Genomic DNA, 17,438 nt, shown 5'->3' with positions numbered 1-17,438 from the left:
CCTCCTACTTTAGCACCGCCAAGGTTCTGAAACCTGGAATGGATCTGGCGGTCAAACCGGTCCGACCGGGACTCGCTTGCATTTCCGGTTTGAAGAGAGCAAATAACCGGGATTTGCCATATGGCCGTTTCAAACCGCGGTTGGATCGTCGCACTGTAGCAAACAAACGGTCCAACCGGTATTTAACAGATTTCCGGTCCACACATTTCCGGTTTAACACATGAAATTAAAAAAAAAAAAAACAATTTAAAAATTAAAAACCACATGCGCGCACATAAAGTCAAAGTGTCAAACTCAAACCAAACCCTCAAAATTTTTATTAAAAAACACATTTTTAATTTGCTTTTGAGCTACAGATACAGAGCCGTCTCCCCTTCTTCAATTTTTGATCACTTTTTCATCTTGGTTTGCTACTGCCATTCGCGATCTCCTCCACTCTCCAGAGTCCAGTCTAGTCCTCCTCTTCGTGTCCTCCATTCGCGATCTCAGAAGCCAGATCTCCTTCAAGCTTTTAGTTAAGCTTCAGCGATTCAGCCTCACGTCTTCACTCTTCAGTCTTCAAGTCTTCGGTCTGCAGTTTGCTCTACTTTGCTTCAGCGCTTCATTCTTCAACTTCCAGTCTTCTAGTCTTCAACGTGAACTCTTCAATCATCACCATCGCCATTGCTGATCTGTCGGATTAGTCATTTCAGCTCAGATTTCAGCTTCAGCCTTCACATCTACTGCCGTCTGCCGCCATCATCTTGGTTTTATTATTGTTGTAGCCTAGGGTTGGTTTGATGGTTTTTAAACTTTAATTAGATGGAGAAATTATTGTTGTAGGGTTGGTTTGATGGTTTTTAAACTTTAATTAGATGGAGAAATTATTGTTGTAGGGTTGCTTTTGATGGTTTTTGAACTTTAATTAGATGGAGAATCTGAATTTTTTGGCTTTTTTACTTTTTTGCTTATTTCAGCATGCTGATATCAGCATGACATCATGCTGACATCAGCATGCTGACGTCACCGGTTCGACCGACCGGTCAAACCGTTCGAACTGGGAACCGGCCATTTGGCCAGGTCGGCTCCTGGTCCGATTTTCAGAACCTTGAGCACCACCACCAATACCACCTCCATCTAGTCTAATTTTTTTAATCAATCAAACAACCATTCAAACAATTCCAATCAACGGTCAAAACAAACACAACAACTCTCCAAAATCCGATGATTTTTTTTTTTTTTTTGGGGGGGGGGGGGGGGGGGGGGGAGGTGCGACAAACTTGCGCATAGGGGCATGAGTGTAGAGGCAATCGCTCAAGTGTCGCACACACAAGTGTGGGCTATTGGAAATTGGCCTAGAAATTTCGTCGAGCGGTTGGTGGGCATGGCTTAGAGCTTTAGAAATCCAATGATAGAAGGTCACTGACGGCCAGAAAAATCAAATTCATACACACAAAACACTTATACAACTTCCAATTTCAAGAATCAACCTCCAAAATGCCCTAATTTCATCATATGGCAAAAACCCCAATTTTGTGAAGAAACAAACCCTAGAGAGGAGGGTGGAAATTAGCAAGTGAACAATGTCAAGGCTATTGGGGTTTTGGATTGGGGGTATTGGTGAGAAGAATGGTGGTGACGGGGTGGTTTTCGGTGAAGGAATCGACAAAAATCGTGCGGCCACAACAGTGGGCTATAGATGGAGATTGGTGGGATGAATAGGGAGACGGAAAGATGAGTTTTATTAAGGAGGCTGAGGGGAGTGTTTTGGTAGTGTTGGGGACAGTTGTTGACGTGTCAAAAAGGCGTTGATAAGGCTTGGGTTGGCTGTCGCTCGCAATGGAGCATTTTGCAAATAAAGTTCGATTTTGACCATATCTTGGGCATATTTGCTAGGGAATGGCTCAATGATGAAAGGGGTGAAGAGATCTATCTATTTGGTGAAGAAATCGACAAAAAACAACACCCAAACGACTAGAGGTGGAGTCAATAAAGGTGAGGTTATGTGGAAGATGAAAAGATTGAGTTGATTTAGGTGGAGATGGTCGGTGGGGTTTTGTAGAGTAGGTTATTAATTGATCATCATGTCCTTACATATAACAGATTTTTGACCATTCTGCCCTTCTTCATAATGATATTTACTAACGGAAAGTGTGCTTTGGATAGTAAAGTGGTATTTTGAAATTTTTTGGGTGCGAAAGTGTCATTAAGGCAAACCTTGGGAGGAAAAATCATTTACTCTTTCAAGCATACCCAAGATTAATTAAAATCATGAAAAACCTTCTATTATGAAAGTATTGAAAACAAACTGAGAGGATTTATTATGATGTTATTAAATAAAACTAATGGCCTAAAATGAATGATAAAATATCAAAAATCTCTTTAAGGTTTCGAAAATAACAGAAATTCTTTTACCATGAAGTTTTAAATGTTAAAATAAACGATAAGAAAGTAGTTTAATAATATTTTTAAACTTACAAGAATATAAATATTAACGGTTTACGGACAATTCTTTAAGGATGAATTATTTTTATTATTTCAAAAACCTCATAAGAATTTTGTTATTAGATCATACCTTAGGAGAATTTCGTTATTTATATTCTATCATACTTGGTACAATGGTACTTAGCATCATACCCACAAATAGAACCAGTCTATGTAGCAACTAGTGTGAAGAGAATGTGGCCACCATTACATATTCCACTACTATATTGGGATATAGTTTAAATAAACCATTCCCAAATTACAAATAAATTCTCTTCCTCTCCTTTTTTCCAACTACTAATTATGATTATGTTTTGTTGATTCCTAGTGTAAAGGAATTCCTTATCTTTCACTATTTGGCATGAAAAGGTATGTATGGACCATATCCAAGTCTAACCCATAAATAATATTTAATTACACCACCCAAACTAGTAATAACCCGTATATTCAACAGAATAAATATTGTCAATTTTGGATTTAACTTGACCGTATTTATTTTTAGCTCTATCAGAGTGTTTTACTCGAAACATATATACAAGTTACTTGCTATAAACGTGTGATATGATAAAAGTTTTGTGATTCTCGTTTAGACTGGAATGGTAATGGCATCTTTCTAAATCAAAATCAAAATTATCTCTTTCTTGTGTTGTACCACATTTCCATATACTTTTAGTATATGCTCTTAGTCTCTTGTAACCTTTCTTTTCAGGGTGAATAATTTATAATTGTGTGCCAAATTGGGCCACTAGGAATTGAGTTCTTTAATTTCCAAGGTTGCATAAGTATATTGGTAAGTTCCAATGTAACTTTCCCTGAAAGAAAAGAATAAATAAAAAAAAAAAAAATTCAGTAAAGTTGATATAATTCTGTCTCTGACATTTCTTAGAAATGAGCCTAAACCAGAATAACCATGCTCTTGTTTCAATTTCTCTAACAAAGGAAGTCAGCTTAGAGATCCAATTCCCAGTAAGAATCTGATAATTTTCTCCATTAGTTTCTGCATAAACATTTGATGAGATCAATGGCACTCAATGGCAAGGCTGATGAATCGGAAACTTATTCAGCTTTAGGATTGGTTGATTCAGGGAAAGGAATAAGTTGTTCAGGAACTCCCCACGTTGTATCGATTGTTTCATCTGTTCTTGAGAGAGCAATTCAGAAGAATGAGAACCTACTGAAGGCATCGAACAAGAAGGATGTTGTTACCATATTTCATGGTTCAAGAGTTCCCAGCTTGAGCGTCAGACAATATATGGAACGCATCTTTAAGTACTCAAACTGCACCCCTTCTTGCTTTGTTATTGCATACATATACATCGATCGATTCCTTCAAAAACTCAATGCTTACCTTACAAGCCTCAACGTGCATCGCCTTCTGATTACCAGTATCATGGTTGCTGCAAAATTTTTCGATGATGAGTAAGGCCTTACAGATATATATCTCTAGAAAACCAATATGTTTTCATCTGTCGAATTTTGATTGAATGGATAGATCTTTTATTCTGCAGGCGTCATAACAATGCTTATTTCGCCAAAGTGGGAGGGGTGAGCACTGCAGAAATGAACAGACTGGAGATGAAGTTCTTGTTTACTCTGGACTTTAGGCTTTATGTGACAACAGAGGTCTTCAGGAAGTACTGTCTAAACCTGGAGAAAGGAGCTGGAGAAATACGAGATCATGCCGTCAAACCAATTGAAAAAAGGATGGCCATTCAAAGATGAGAGCTAAGCTGCAGAGCAATATGACAGAAGCAGCAGCCTTCTCTATAAGTTTTCTTCATATTCAATCTTAGGGGAGTCAATATATCACAAAACCAGATTCCAGGACACGAAAAATGTCTGAAATAATGTAGAACAATAAACTATATATGGAAGAAAATTGCCCACTCATGTTACAATTTCAGGATTATGGTTTCATATTTAAGTTTCAGGTTTAATGCTAAACCATCAGATGGACATTTCACTACATCCAGAAATGTTCTCAACATACAAACTGACGCTCCTGACTTACATAGGTAGATTGTAGGTTCACCAGGGAATCCAGTATTGAGCTCAGGTAGAAAGTTATCTGAAAGCAAATGAGAGCTCCACAGGATCAGCTGTATGTATCCAAAGAGGATTCGGCCAGTGACTAGTGAATATTTGTTGGTTTATCCTTCAATCAAAGGTGTTTTTCCTTGATGCATAGAACGGCAAGCTGCCAATACAACAATGGCAACCGCATCTCCAACTGCAACGGTGAAACACAAGCAATAACCTGGTATACGGTTAACGCATGGATGAAAGTTTTATAAATTTGCTTTTATTATTTTAAAGGGTGAAAGTAATGCTTAGACCCAGACAATCAACACACCTAAACAAACATAAGAGAGCGATTAATGAGTGGATGATATTGCTTCCGGGTTTTCCCTGCTTCAGTTTCTGGAATACTCAAAGTGCGATTGCTCTGCTGCAACTACAATCCTCGGGAATACATTATTGAAATCACCCACTGTGAGCTGATTGGAATAGGAGCCCTATTCCCATATCTTGGCTAACCTACAATAGCATATATTTCAACAAAGTTACTGTAATTTCAACCCAGCTTAAAAACAGAAATGGATTTAAAAGGAAAAAGGTGAAACAGCATAGAATGCTGTATTTTACCCACAAACATGAGCACAAAACAATCAAAATTCTAGCATTGTTTGAGATTGCATCAATAAAACTGTCTTAAGTTTACTTTGCAACGAAATAAAAAGTAAGACTTTATAGTCAATTGTACGGTCTAGACATCTTTGTTCAGCCAGCAAAATTGATGTCAACACAGAAAAAGAAAAGACATTAGCCACAAGAAACCCCAAGATAAAGTACTCAATTAAGCAAAGACCCTTCAGATCAAGAGCATGATTATGATGATTTCAGTACCCTAAGTTCCTAACCCAAGAAGAGAAAACATTATATATTGCTGTAATCATTCAACATACTTATCGAAGAAAGTAAATACCCTGGTAGAAAATGAATCCGGATCATCATCTTAGCGGCAACAATGAGGCCAGTATCCTCACCATGATCGGCAACATCTACAAGTAACTCAGTTGCGTTTTGCTATGACCCTAAGTTGAAACATTTGGATCAAAAGTGAACTTTTGAGAACCTGGGGATTACACTATAGTTTTTTCAAACCTTAAGGACTACATTGTTCTTAACATGAAAGCCTACGTGTTCAAAGTTTAAGTGATCTACGTACGCAATTTCAAAACTACAACTTTACCTGCTTCCATTCCCTCCATTTCCTCTATTCATTTTCCTAATCCCTCCTCTCCGGTTTTCCCTCTTAACCTCCACACCTGGCCCATATTAGCAGAAGCCTCCGCACGTCCATGGCGTCTCTATCTCCGCAATCGACCTCTGTCCATCCGGGCCGCATTCGGATTCTAAAACAAGGTTCACCACCAGCGTTAGATCAACATGCTGGTCCGGTTGAAACCCAGAGCACTTTCATGTCTCTCTCCATATTTGCATTTCGGGCAGATATCGCAAGCAAATCCACATCTTCTCTCAGAATCGATTAGGAAATCCATTAGCTTCAGAAAATCGCAAACACGAGTATTCCATGGGTAATGGCATTGCTCCAAAGCTAGAACATTTCTAAGTACACGATCAGTATCATCGTCTATATATAAATATGGGAGTTGCAACTCATGTAATTGCTTTTCAAATCTTATGAACATGTGTTCTCCTTCAATTTTCTTAAACTTCACTCCCGAGTCCCGACTCATGCAGCTTCCTTGCACATGGTAAATATGTAATAAATGTGGCGGCTTGACCTGATGTCTGTCAGTTTTCCAGAAGAGANGATGGCCATTCAAAGATGAGAGCTAAGCTGCAGAGCAATATAACAGAAGCAGCAGCCTTCTCTATAAGTTTTCTTCATATTCAAGCTTAGGGGAGTCAGTATATCACAAAACCAGATTCTAGGACAGGAAAGATGTCTGAAATAATGTAGAACAATAAACTATATATGGAAGAAAATTGTCCACTCATGTTACAATTTCAGGATTATGGTTTCATATTTAAGTTTCAGGTTTAATGCTAAACCATCAGATGGACATTTCACTACATCCAGAAATGTTCTCAACATACAAACTGACGCTCCTGATTTACATAGGTGGATTGTAGGTTCACCAGGGAATCCAGTACTGAGCTCAGGTTCTCAAAGCGAGTTCGTAGTATTTCTAGATTATAAAAGAAAAAACCCTTAAATAAACTCTTAGTAACAGTCGATGCAAAAAAAGGGAAATTTTTTTTAATGTATTGGACTGATGCTAGTTCAGGGTGGAAATTCTGTGAAAATTTCAAGTCCAAACCACCAATTCGAATTAAAATTAACAACTCTCTCAATATAGTGAATGATCAAAAAGGCAATTTAGGAACAATCTGTAGCAAAAAAAATTTACTGCGCATGCCCCTGCACAATAACTTGTTCAATTGTACATCATTAAATATTCTACTACTCGAACTCTTCCATCCAAACTAGCTCACCTAAATAAAATACTTCAAGCACACAAAGGGCAATTAAAGACAGTGCATTGGAAATTAAGTCAGATAAACCATTTCAATTAACCTGAGAAAGTTATCTGAAAGCAAATGAGAGCTCCACAGGATCAGCTGTATGTATCCAAAGAGGATTCGGCCAGTGAATAGTGAATATTTGTTGGTTTATGCTTCAGTCAAAGGTGTTTTTCCTTGCTGCATAGAACGGTAAGCTGCCAATACTACAATGGCAACCGCATCTCCAACTGCAACAGTGAAACACAAGCAATAACCTGGTACACGGTTAACACATGGATGAAAGTTTTATAAATTTGCTTTTATTATTTTAAAGGGTGAAAGTAATGCTTAGACCCAGACAATCAACACACCTAAACAAACATAAGAGAGCGAATAATGAGTGGATGATATTGCTTCCGGGTTTTCCCAGCTTCAGTTTCTGGAATACTCAAGTGCGATTGCTCCAGAATATATTATTGAAATCACCCACACTGTGAGCTAATTGGAATAGGAGCCCTGTATTCACATATCCTGACTAACCTACAATAGCAAATATTCCAACAAAGTTGCTGTATTTTCAACCCAGCTTAAAAACAGAAATGGATTTAAAAGGAAAAAGGTGAAACAGCATAGAATGCTGCATAGAATGCTGCATTTTACCCACAAACGTGAGCACAAAACAATCAAAATTCTAGCATTGTTCAAGATTGCATCAATAAAACTGTCTAAGTTTACTTTGTAACAAAGGATGACGAAATAAAAAGTAAAGACTTTATAGTCAATTGTACGGTCTAGACATCTTTGCTCAGCCAGCAAAATTGACCTCAACACAGAAAAAGAAAAGACATTAGCCACAAGAAACCCCAAGATAAATTACTTAATTAAGCAAAGACCCTTCAGATCAAGAGCATGATTATGATGATTTCAGTATCCTAAGTTCCTAACGCAAGAAGAGAAAACACTATATATTGCTGTAATCATTCAACATACTTATCGAACAAAGTAAATACCCTGGTAGAAAATGAATCCAGATCATCATCTTTAGCGGCAACGATGAGGCCAGTATCCTCACCATGATCGGCAACATCTACAAGTAACTCAGTTGCGTTTTGCCATGACCCTAAGTTGAAACATTTGGATCAAAAGTGATACTTTTGAGAACCTGGGGATTAGATTATACTTTTTTCAAACCTTAAGGACTACAGTGTTGTTAACATCGAAAGCCTACGTGTTCAAAGTTGAAGTTATCTACGTACGCAATTTCAAAACCACAACTTTACCTGCTTCCATTCCCTCCATTTCCTCTCTTCATTTTCCTAATCCCTCCTCTTCGGTTTTCCCTCTTAACCTCCACACCTGGCCCATATTAGCAGAAGCCTCCGCACGTCCATGGCATCTCTATCTCCGCAATCGACCTCTGTCCATCCGGGCCGCATTCGGGTTCTAAAACAAGGTTCACCACCAGCGTTAGATCAACATGCTGGTCCGGTTGTTTACTGGATGTTCAGAGATCAACGGCTGAGAGACAACTGGGCTTTGATTCACGCCGTTGATCAAGCCAACAAGAATAACGTACCTGTGGCTGTGGCTTTTAATCTTTTTGATCAGTTCTTGGGTGCTAAAGCCAGGCAACTAGGGTTCATGTTAAAAGGTTTGCGTCATCTGCAGACAAGTATTTGAAGAAACTTTTCAAATTCCATTTTTCTGTTCAGGTTTGTCTTTTTAGACTTCAAGAATTATTAGAATATGAATCTCAAGTAGTGTAATTTAGAACATTAAAATTAATGAATTTTGGGATTAAAATTTATAGGGAGAAGCTGAAGAGACTATACCCAATTTTGTGAAAGAATGCGGGGCTTCATTGTTAGTACTGTTTACACCTTTAAGGGAAATTCGGAGATGTAAAGATAATATGCGGGAGGGTTAGTGTTCAGTAGCTAACTGAGTTTATGCACATAATGTAGTACCTGTTTGGGTAGCACTGAGAAGTTGGAGTACAGTGCAAAGACCTTACGTGGGAAGATCAATAAATTGCTTCAGGAGTACTCATTGATTTCCCTGTTTGCAATCTCCACTAGAAAATGGGCTGCTACTAGACTGTCGATTGATTGGACAGCGTTATTGCTGATGTTTTAAGGTAGATATTATTTGATTCGAGTGAGATGAGGTGAGATTTCTTGGGCATCTAAATTTTTTTTTTTTTTTTTGGTTTCAATAGGAAAGGGCGGAAGTTCCTGAAATTGACTGGTGTCAACCTGGAGAAGATGCAGCAATGGAAGTATTGAAGGGAAGTAATGATGGGTTTTGACAAAGAGGTTGAAGGGCTATCCTAAAGATAGGAATAACCCATTGAAACCCAGAGCACTTTCATGTCTCTCTCCATATTTGCATTTCGGGCAGATATCGCACAGAGATTGCCTTGGAGGCACGTCGTGCAAGGAAACTTTGTCCTGAGGTTCGTGGTATCTAAATTTTTGGATTCATTGTGTCTATTTTATGTATTTGCGTGAAACGGAAGCCCGATTAGTTTAGTCTTGAATATATTTGTTGAATTTAGCGTGATACCCACAATGAGCTCCAGTTTGCTATCATTGGATTATTGTATCTCTTGTTTTTGTTATAATTTATTGTATCTGATATAGCTTCTGTACTACCTGCTACTCTAAAGGCAATTGATGCATTTTTGGAGGAGTTGATTTGTGTAGAGAACTTGCCGATAACTTTTGCTTCTACCAGCCTCATTAGATTCATGAAGGGGGCTGGGAAGGGCTCGTAAGACCTTGAAGGACCATGCCTCTGATAAACGAGAGCTTATTTACACGTGAGTAGTATGTGTTCGTTCATTGGTTACTATAGATATAAAGGCTCCCTTATCACAGGCAGCTAAGTTTTGTTCACTGGCTAGGTCATTAAATTTCAAATGAAAATTGATTTTGCAGAAAAGAGCAATTTGAGAAGGCACAGACTGCTGATCCTGTAAGTTATAATTTGTAGATCTAGATCCATCATCTGTACAATGCTCCAAAATTTTTCATATTTGAGCATTTCTCCTGCAACAATATTCTTTTGGTTTTATGAAGATATGTACTAGTGTTATTATTATGTTATATTCTTGGGGTTTTCCGCTGCATTGTGCTGATATCTACCAACTATTGTGTTAGACTTTCAGCTTTGGAATGCTTCTCAGTTGGAGATGGTTTACCATGGAAGATGCATGGTTTCATCGGTAAGTAACTTAATTGTTGCTTTATATACTTCTCTTTGATGCTGTTGTGCTATATTTCATTTTCTTTTATACTAAATCTTTGTATCTTGAAATGTCAACAACTCAAGTTTTTCTTCCTGTGATTTTTGCTCTTGTGCTAGAATGTAAGTTGAGCAACCCATGCTAACTTAGATTTATAATTCTGGTGAAAAAGGCCACAGAATACCTTACTTCCAGTACTTTTTACCATACAAAGTAGTTTTAATTCTTGATCTTACCTTTGTTGGCTGTATCATGTTGCTAGCCTTATTATAGGATTTCTGTTCTTTTTATCAAATTTTCATCTCTTATATAACCATGGATATCAATTCATATGTTGAACTGCACTTCATTTTGGTGTTCTCATTGAAGATATGCCTGAATACGCTTGACCCAGTTAATAGTGATCTAAAAATGGTAGTTCTGTTAGTTTTGTGTGATAATAGGAACCACACTTCATTCCCTCTACATTGTGCAGGATGTATTGGGCAAAAAAGATTCTGAGTGGACAAGAGGACCTGAAGAAGCCCTGCAATATCAATAATCTAATGACAAGGTAGTTGAGTTATGATTTCATGGTCGGTTTTATTTTACCAATTATATCCAGTTTTTTAACTGAGTCCTGTAAGCTTGGAAGCAGTATGAAATAGATGGGAGGATCCAAATGGATATGTTGGTTCATGTGGTCAATATGTGGTGTTCATGATCAGGTTGAGTTTTATCACTTCTTGTTTTGTTTGTTATCTTGGAATCAATTTGAATTTTCCATGGACATCTTGATTTCAGGGGTGGAAAGAGCGACCTATCTTTGGGAAAGTACGTTATATACTTGCAGGGTGCAAGAGGAAATTTGATGTTGTGGATACATTTCCCTTGTCAAGAGGATAGCGGCCAATCTAAGAAGAGAAAATCAGAAACCCTTCTCAGTGAAAAGGCGAAGGAACTCCATAGTTAATCAACAATATGATTTTGAAGCTGCAGTCTAAATACACTGCACTTGTTAGATTCAGTTAATTTTTGTGTAATTGATCTCCACATATCACAATTCGACAAATAATAGATGTGTATATAAATCTCCTATGCAAAGGATGTTTGTGAACTACCTTCTTGCGCATATAGGCTTGCTCTGGTACTTGAAATCAGTGTTTTAATAACCAACCCAGGGTGAAACCTAGCAAAATTGTCGGGTCCGGTTGACTGGTTTAATGGGCCGGTCAAACCAAGTGTCACAAAGTTTAAAATTTGACAAATACACCCTTAAAAATTACAGTAAGTCCCTTTAGGTTTGAAATTTAGCAAACATACCTTAAATACAATTGAAGGTCGACTTTTACAGTGACAACTAGAGGTGTTCAAAAGAACGATTGAACCGGAACTGGTGGGTATCGGGGGTTTAATTCCGTTCCTATCCGAACTGGTCGTCAACGGGTAAGTTTTGATTCCAAATATTTGAATCGTTACTGTGCGATTTTGGTTTTGATTCTTATAGTTAGAATCGGAATCGGGAATCGAGACTAATATAAAATAAAATTAAAGAGTAGGGGGTTAATAAAAATTTTTACAGAAAAAGTAATGTAAATACATTATATTTATATTCATAACATTTAAAGTAAGTTGATTGACTTTTGAGAATCTATCTTTACAAAGTAATGGAATTTGAATTTGTAATTTGTAATTTTATTTTCCAACTTTACTTCATAAATAACTTACTGATTTTTGCCTGCCACCAGTACTTGTATCGAAACTCTGCTGCTTTACGAAATTGAGCTTGAAATGAAGCTCTTCCTGAATTTTAAAACTGATATCCAAGTAAATACCAGGTCTTAGCAGCAAAACCGGTAGAGAAGTACCATGGGCTGACGTTAATTATGCTTATGCTTTACAATGTGAAACTGTTGAGTCTGTAACATAAAATGAGTCTCTTGCTATGTGATAGAATCTCATCTAGCTGAATTTGAGATTAGCTACCACAGTCACATATTTTTAATGCCCAGACCACCATTTATGTACATTAATATAGTTCATCATCAATGACAAGTGTGCCAGCAGCGGTGAGAGTGTCAGCCATTTGTTTCATTTTAAGTACATTGAGGAGATGGATTAGAAATTGAAGCAGAGTATTTATCCTCTGATTTGGACTCTTTGAGTTACGAAGAATTGGAAACCTTCAGTGAGATTCTAACAAGACATTTTCTTGATGGTGTTTGTTTTCCACGAAAATGAAAGAAAATTATTAGAAATGATGGATATAATACAATGAGTCTTGAGCAATACATAGCAAACATACATTATTAGGATGACAAAGCTTCAAATAAAAAAATTGAAAATACACAAGAAGGAGACAAGAAATTCTAATACATCAGACGACCTGCAAGATAGAAAATATAGTCTGTGTGACTGTGAGAATTAGGAGTATAACTGCTGCAACAGTTGCTGTGCCCCTCCAGATATTGGGGAAATATACTCTTCTCAGAGTTGCCTTCGCTCTGTTCCAAGGATTGTTATAATGGTCTTTCAGTTCCTTGCAAATCTCAGGGAAGTAGGAGGACACTCAAGTTATCATCGATCTGCAAGATTCGTTAACCAGATTTGCTACTAAAGTATTGTTGCCCAAATTATTCTTGATAACTCCCTCTCCCACAAGCAAATCCACATCTTTTTCAGTATCAATAAGATAGTCCAAAAAAATTATATAATTGCAAAACCGAGTATCTGATGGATAATGACACTGCTCAAAAGCTAAAATGTTCCTAAGTAAACATTCGGTCTGAGAATGCACTGAGAAATGTGGTATTTGCAACTCATGTAGATTAAAGCACGGGATTCTATGCTTTCGCTTTTCAAATTTTACCTTGAGTCTGCATTCTCGTTCAACACTCTTAAACTTCACCCCTGACTCATGCAACTTCATTGCACAAGGAAAATCAACCATATATCCATGTGGCTGTTCTTCTGGGTGTCCTTTCAGTATAGTACTTCTTCTCCAATCTGCAAAATGTTTAACCGTCTCCCCGGGGGCTAATGGATTTAATTTGAAATCAGCATGTTGTCCAAAAAAAGACCGACAAAGTTCCATGAAGGTAGGTAAACCAAAGCCAGCCATAGGTAAGTACATCTCGTATATTTTCTCGAGGACAAAGTACGGAAGTTGATTTTCTACTAGTTGCAGGTCCGAGCGTAAAGTATATGCTTGTGTGTCTATAGCTAGCAGTAAATCACTTCTATCACCCTTTGCTATCCTTACGAAAAACCCTATGATGACGATGGCATCATACATAATCATCAATCTATAACGAAGACTGTTAAGCTTAGATATTTCTGCATAAGAATGACGAATTCCTCGTTCGTTGTTCTTGATGAAGGTTGAAATTTCATCAAGTTTCTGGTCATTTGTTTCGTCACGAAAGCATTTCATAAATCTTTTTTTCTTATTTTCCATATCAGCTAATTCTTTTTTACCATGGTGAAGTGGACCAATTGAAATTAATCGAGGAGTGTAATCATCTGCTTTCATTCTACGAATCTTAAAAGGAACCCGGTAAATACAACACTCATTAGCAGTGGGCTCAGCCTGCGAGTGTTCCTCAATGTCAATTAGAACCTCGTCGACCATATCGTTATTTTCAGTGGAATTACTCATCGCTCTAAATGACAAACAGAAAATAATAGTTAACAATAAAGATAAACTGAACCCATCAAATATGAGAGAGAGTGATTTTAATGGACTGGATGGAGTGGGTTCCATGTGTGTCCTTGAAATGAATAACGATTGCAAAAAAACAAAAACAAAAAACAAAAAATTCTCTTTCTTCTTCATTATAATCTAAAATAATTCTAAAACAAAAAAAAAAAAAAAAAACAAAACAAAACAAAACAAAATTAATAGCAAATAAATTTAATGTTGAGTAACTACTTACTAGTTTAGACATGTTTTCAAGTGAAATGACAACTTTACAACAAAATTTGATTTAATATCTAAATCTTGTGATACCTTAAACTATTCTCAGAGTTAGAAAGTATAGAAATATAGAATAAATTTTTTTCGTTTTCTTTGTCAACATATACCTTGATATTCATAATGAAATGAATATTCATTCCATGTAATTTATACACAGTTTATTAACTTTCTAAACCAATTAAAACAGGTGCGCATTTGAACCTGAATATTTTGGCCAACAATTAATAAGTGGTCAGATAGTAGCAGAGCTCCTCCTTTCAAGTACATATTTTGAACCTATGGTATCTCACTCCCTCTCTTCTCGATATGTCCACTATATGTATATTGGGCGAACGACTTATGCATACCCAACGTTTGTCGAAACGATAAGTTGGTATCCAAAAAATTTTGAAACGACAAATAGGTACCTTTCGTCATGTTCTGTTAGTGATTTTCATTTGATAATAGTGAAAAGACTAAAATACCCTTAAAAGTTTAATATTTTAGTTTTTTATAAATTTAAAAATTTCTAAAAAACCCCCAGGTTTGCTAATTTGATTAAATACCCCAATATATAAAAAGTTTATAAAATAACAAATACACCCTGGCCACCCACAGTGTCAGATTCCGGCCTCTGGCCGGAAAATTGCGTTACGACACAGACCCATCGGATCTGTGTCGTAACGCGTAGATCTTTCATTTTTCGGTAAGATCCGTGGCTGATCTGGTCGGAAAAGGCCAGATCTACGGCCAGATCTGGCCGTCAAGACCGGAAACTTGCCAGAAAATTGTGTTACGACACAGACCCATCGGATCTGTGTCGTAACACGTTGATCTGGCATTTTCTGGCCAGATCCGTGGAGGATCTGGCCGGAAAGTGCCAGATCTGGCCGTCGAGGTCGAAAAAGGCCAGATGTAGATCTGGCCTTTTCCGGCCAGATCCATGGCGGATCTGGCCGGAAAAGGCCACATCGGTGTGTTACGACACAGATCCGAAGGGTCTATGTCGTAACACAATTTTTCGGCCAGATTCCGGCGGTGGTGGCCGGAATCTGGCACTGTGGGTGGCGGGGGTGTTTTTGTTATTTTATAAAATTTTTATATATTGGGGTATTTAGTCAAATTAGCAAACTTAGGGGGTTTTTTATATAGAAATTTATAAATTTATAAAAAACTAAAAATTAAACTTTCAAGGGCATTTTAGTCTTTTCACTATTATCAAACGAAAATCACTAACAGTACATGACGGAAGGTATTCATTTGTCGTTTTAAAACCTTTTGGATACCAACTTATCATTTCGGCAAACATTGGATATGTATAAGTCGTTCTCCCTATGTATATTTGACATACTTTTCTGCTCCTGATACTTTTATTATTCAACACGTTAATTCCATGAAGACTAATAGCTAATTAAATAGATACCAACCATCTGCAAGAAATAAATGCTTCTATAAATTCTTAAATATATATCGAAGTGAATTTGTTCAACTGTTCTTCTTATTAATTTCTTTAGTTAATTAGTCTTAATAATTTGTTTTATATATATATATATAACAAGGAAAAAAGGAATAATACAGCCTAATAATTTTCTACAGTATAATACCCTATATTTCATCCATTCTAAACCTCTTGGTGAAGGAAAAAAAAAAATCCTACTAATTAATTATCATAAAACAAATTAAGAACATAAATAAGCGAATTAATCAGAACCTGAATATGTTGGCAAGAAATGAAAACATAATTGCGTAGTTGAGAGCAGCAGTTTCCTGATCCCGAGATCCTTCTCTCGAATACTGTCACAGCTCACAGGGTAATACGTTTTCTCTTCTGCTTCCATTATTTGCCTTACTATGTGTTATATATAAACAAGTTCATCTTCTCAATTTAATGATTGAATAAAGACTGCAGTAATGTGAACCAGCAGACCTATACACAAAAGTTGTCACCTTTTTGCTTGGTTTATTCACATATTTCCTACTTAAAAGAACACAAGTTGAACGACTAGAGAAAAGACTAAGCTTAAATTAATTAACTGGAGCGCACTACATAATTTTCAAAGACTATGTACCTAACACCTATTTAACAAATGCTAATTGAAGGATTAAAGAAAGACCTAAGTTAACATCAGCCTTAAATAAAATAAGATTAATCATCAAACCATTTTGGGTTTTGCTTAGGTGGCAAGAAATTGGACTTGAGAGTTGAGACAACCTAGACTCGGGATTCCTCACAAACTGAAGGCCCACGGGCATGAAAGGTTTGCAAGTATCCACATCTAATGGGTTAAATAATCATAACTGGATCATTAAAACAGCCCAAGCCCAAGCCCAAGCCCAAGCCCGAGAAATTTGTCTAATGAGAGGTAGACCCAAACCTATAAAATGATGACAAGTGGCCACATGCCAATACAAGATAACTTATCATTAAGCATGAATTCTTGTAATTATCACTTCCTGGATTAATTTGATGAGAGAAAGAATTAACTCACCCTGAGTTACTAGTTCAATTTTCAAGGACCTGACTTTTCAAATACTTGTAATAAACAATATGGATTTTGAGGCTGCAGTCTAAAGACAGTGCACCGGTTAGATTCAGTTAATTTTTGTGTAATTGATCTCCAACATATCACAATTTGACAAATCATAGATGTGTATATAAATCTCCCATGCAAAGGATGTTTGTGATCTAGCTTCTTGCACATGTAGGCTTGCTCTGGTACTTGAAATCAGTGTTTTAATAACCAACCTAGGGTGAAACCCAGCAAAATTGTTGGGTCCCAGGTTGACCGGTTTAATCGACCAACCAAACCAAGTGTCAAAAAGTTTAAAATTTAGCAAATACACTCTTAAAATTACAGTTGAGTCACTATAGGTTTGAAATTTAGCAAACACACCTCAAATACAAATCGAAGGTCGACTTCTTAGCGGTGACGACACACCAAACGCAATCCCAACCATCCCTTGAGCCCCATTCCTGAGAAAACCAAGGTCCGATCTCACCACTGTCGATGTCAATAACCCTCTGCAACACCACAAAAATACCCCTATCAACCTCCGGACCAAAACCCATCTCACCACACCCCTGTTTGCCTTGCCAATCGCCGGCAAAATCTGACTATTGCCGTTGTCCCTTTTTTTCAATTTCCAATTAATTCACTCACCAGAAATCAACTTTGTTGTCACCATTGCACTCACCGACCATTCCTCTTCAAAAGCCCCAGCATCACAGCCTTCAATTTTTCGCCAATCATCATCCCAATT

At 37.1% G+C, this 17,438-nt stretch overlaps 2 protein-coding genes and 1 pseudogene across 2 annotated transcripts; 2 read left to right on the top strand and 1 right to left on the bottom strand.

Moving 5' to 3' along the window:
* The first annotated feature begins 3,397 nt into the window (after positions 1-3,397).
* On the top strand, positions 3,398-4,342 carry LOC116109353 (cyclin-P3-1-like). The gene is made up of 2 exons (XM_031395578.1): positions 3,398-3,882; positions 3,972-4,342. Exons 1-2 carry the CDS (start codon positions 3,476-3,478, stop codon positions 4,183-4,185), a joined length of 621 nt encoding a protein of 206 aa, XP_031251438.1. The 5' UTR covers positions 3,398-3,475; the 3' UTR covers positions 4,186-4,342.
* Positions 4,343-8,294: 3,952 nt separating this feature from the next.
* LOC116109351 lies at positions 8,295-11,195 on the top strand (annotated as a pseudogene).
* Positions 11,196-12,791: 1,596 nt separating this feature from the next.
* Positions 12,792-13,880, bottom strand: LOC116109319 (putative UPF0481 protein At3g02645). The gene has a single exon (XM_031395555.1). It carries the CDS (start codon positions 13,878-13,880, stop codon positions 12,792-12,794), a length of 1,089 nt encoding a protein of 362 aa, XP_031251415.1.
* Positions 13,881-17,438: the final 3,558 nt, after the last annotated feature.

This window comes from Pistacia vera, unplaced genomic scaffold (assembly GCF_008641045.1).
Source record: "Pistacia vera cultivar Batoury unplaced genomic scaffold, PisVer_v2 Contig578, whole genome shotgun sequence".
In the NCBI taxonomy this organism is placed as follows: domain Eukaryota; kingdom Viridiplantae; phylum Streptophyta; class Magnoliopsida; order Sapindales; family Anacardiaceae; genus Pistacia; species Pistacia vera.
This window is presented reverse-complemented; position numbering and strand designations above follow the sequence as displayed.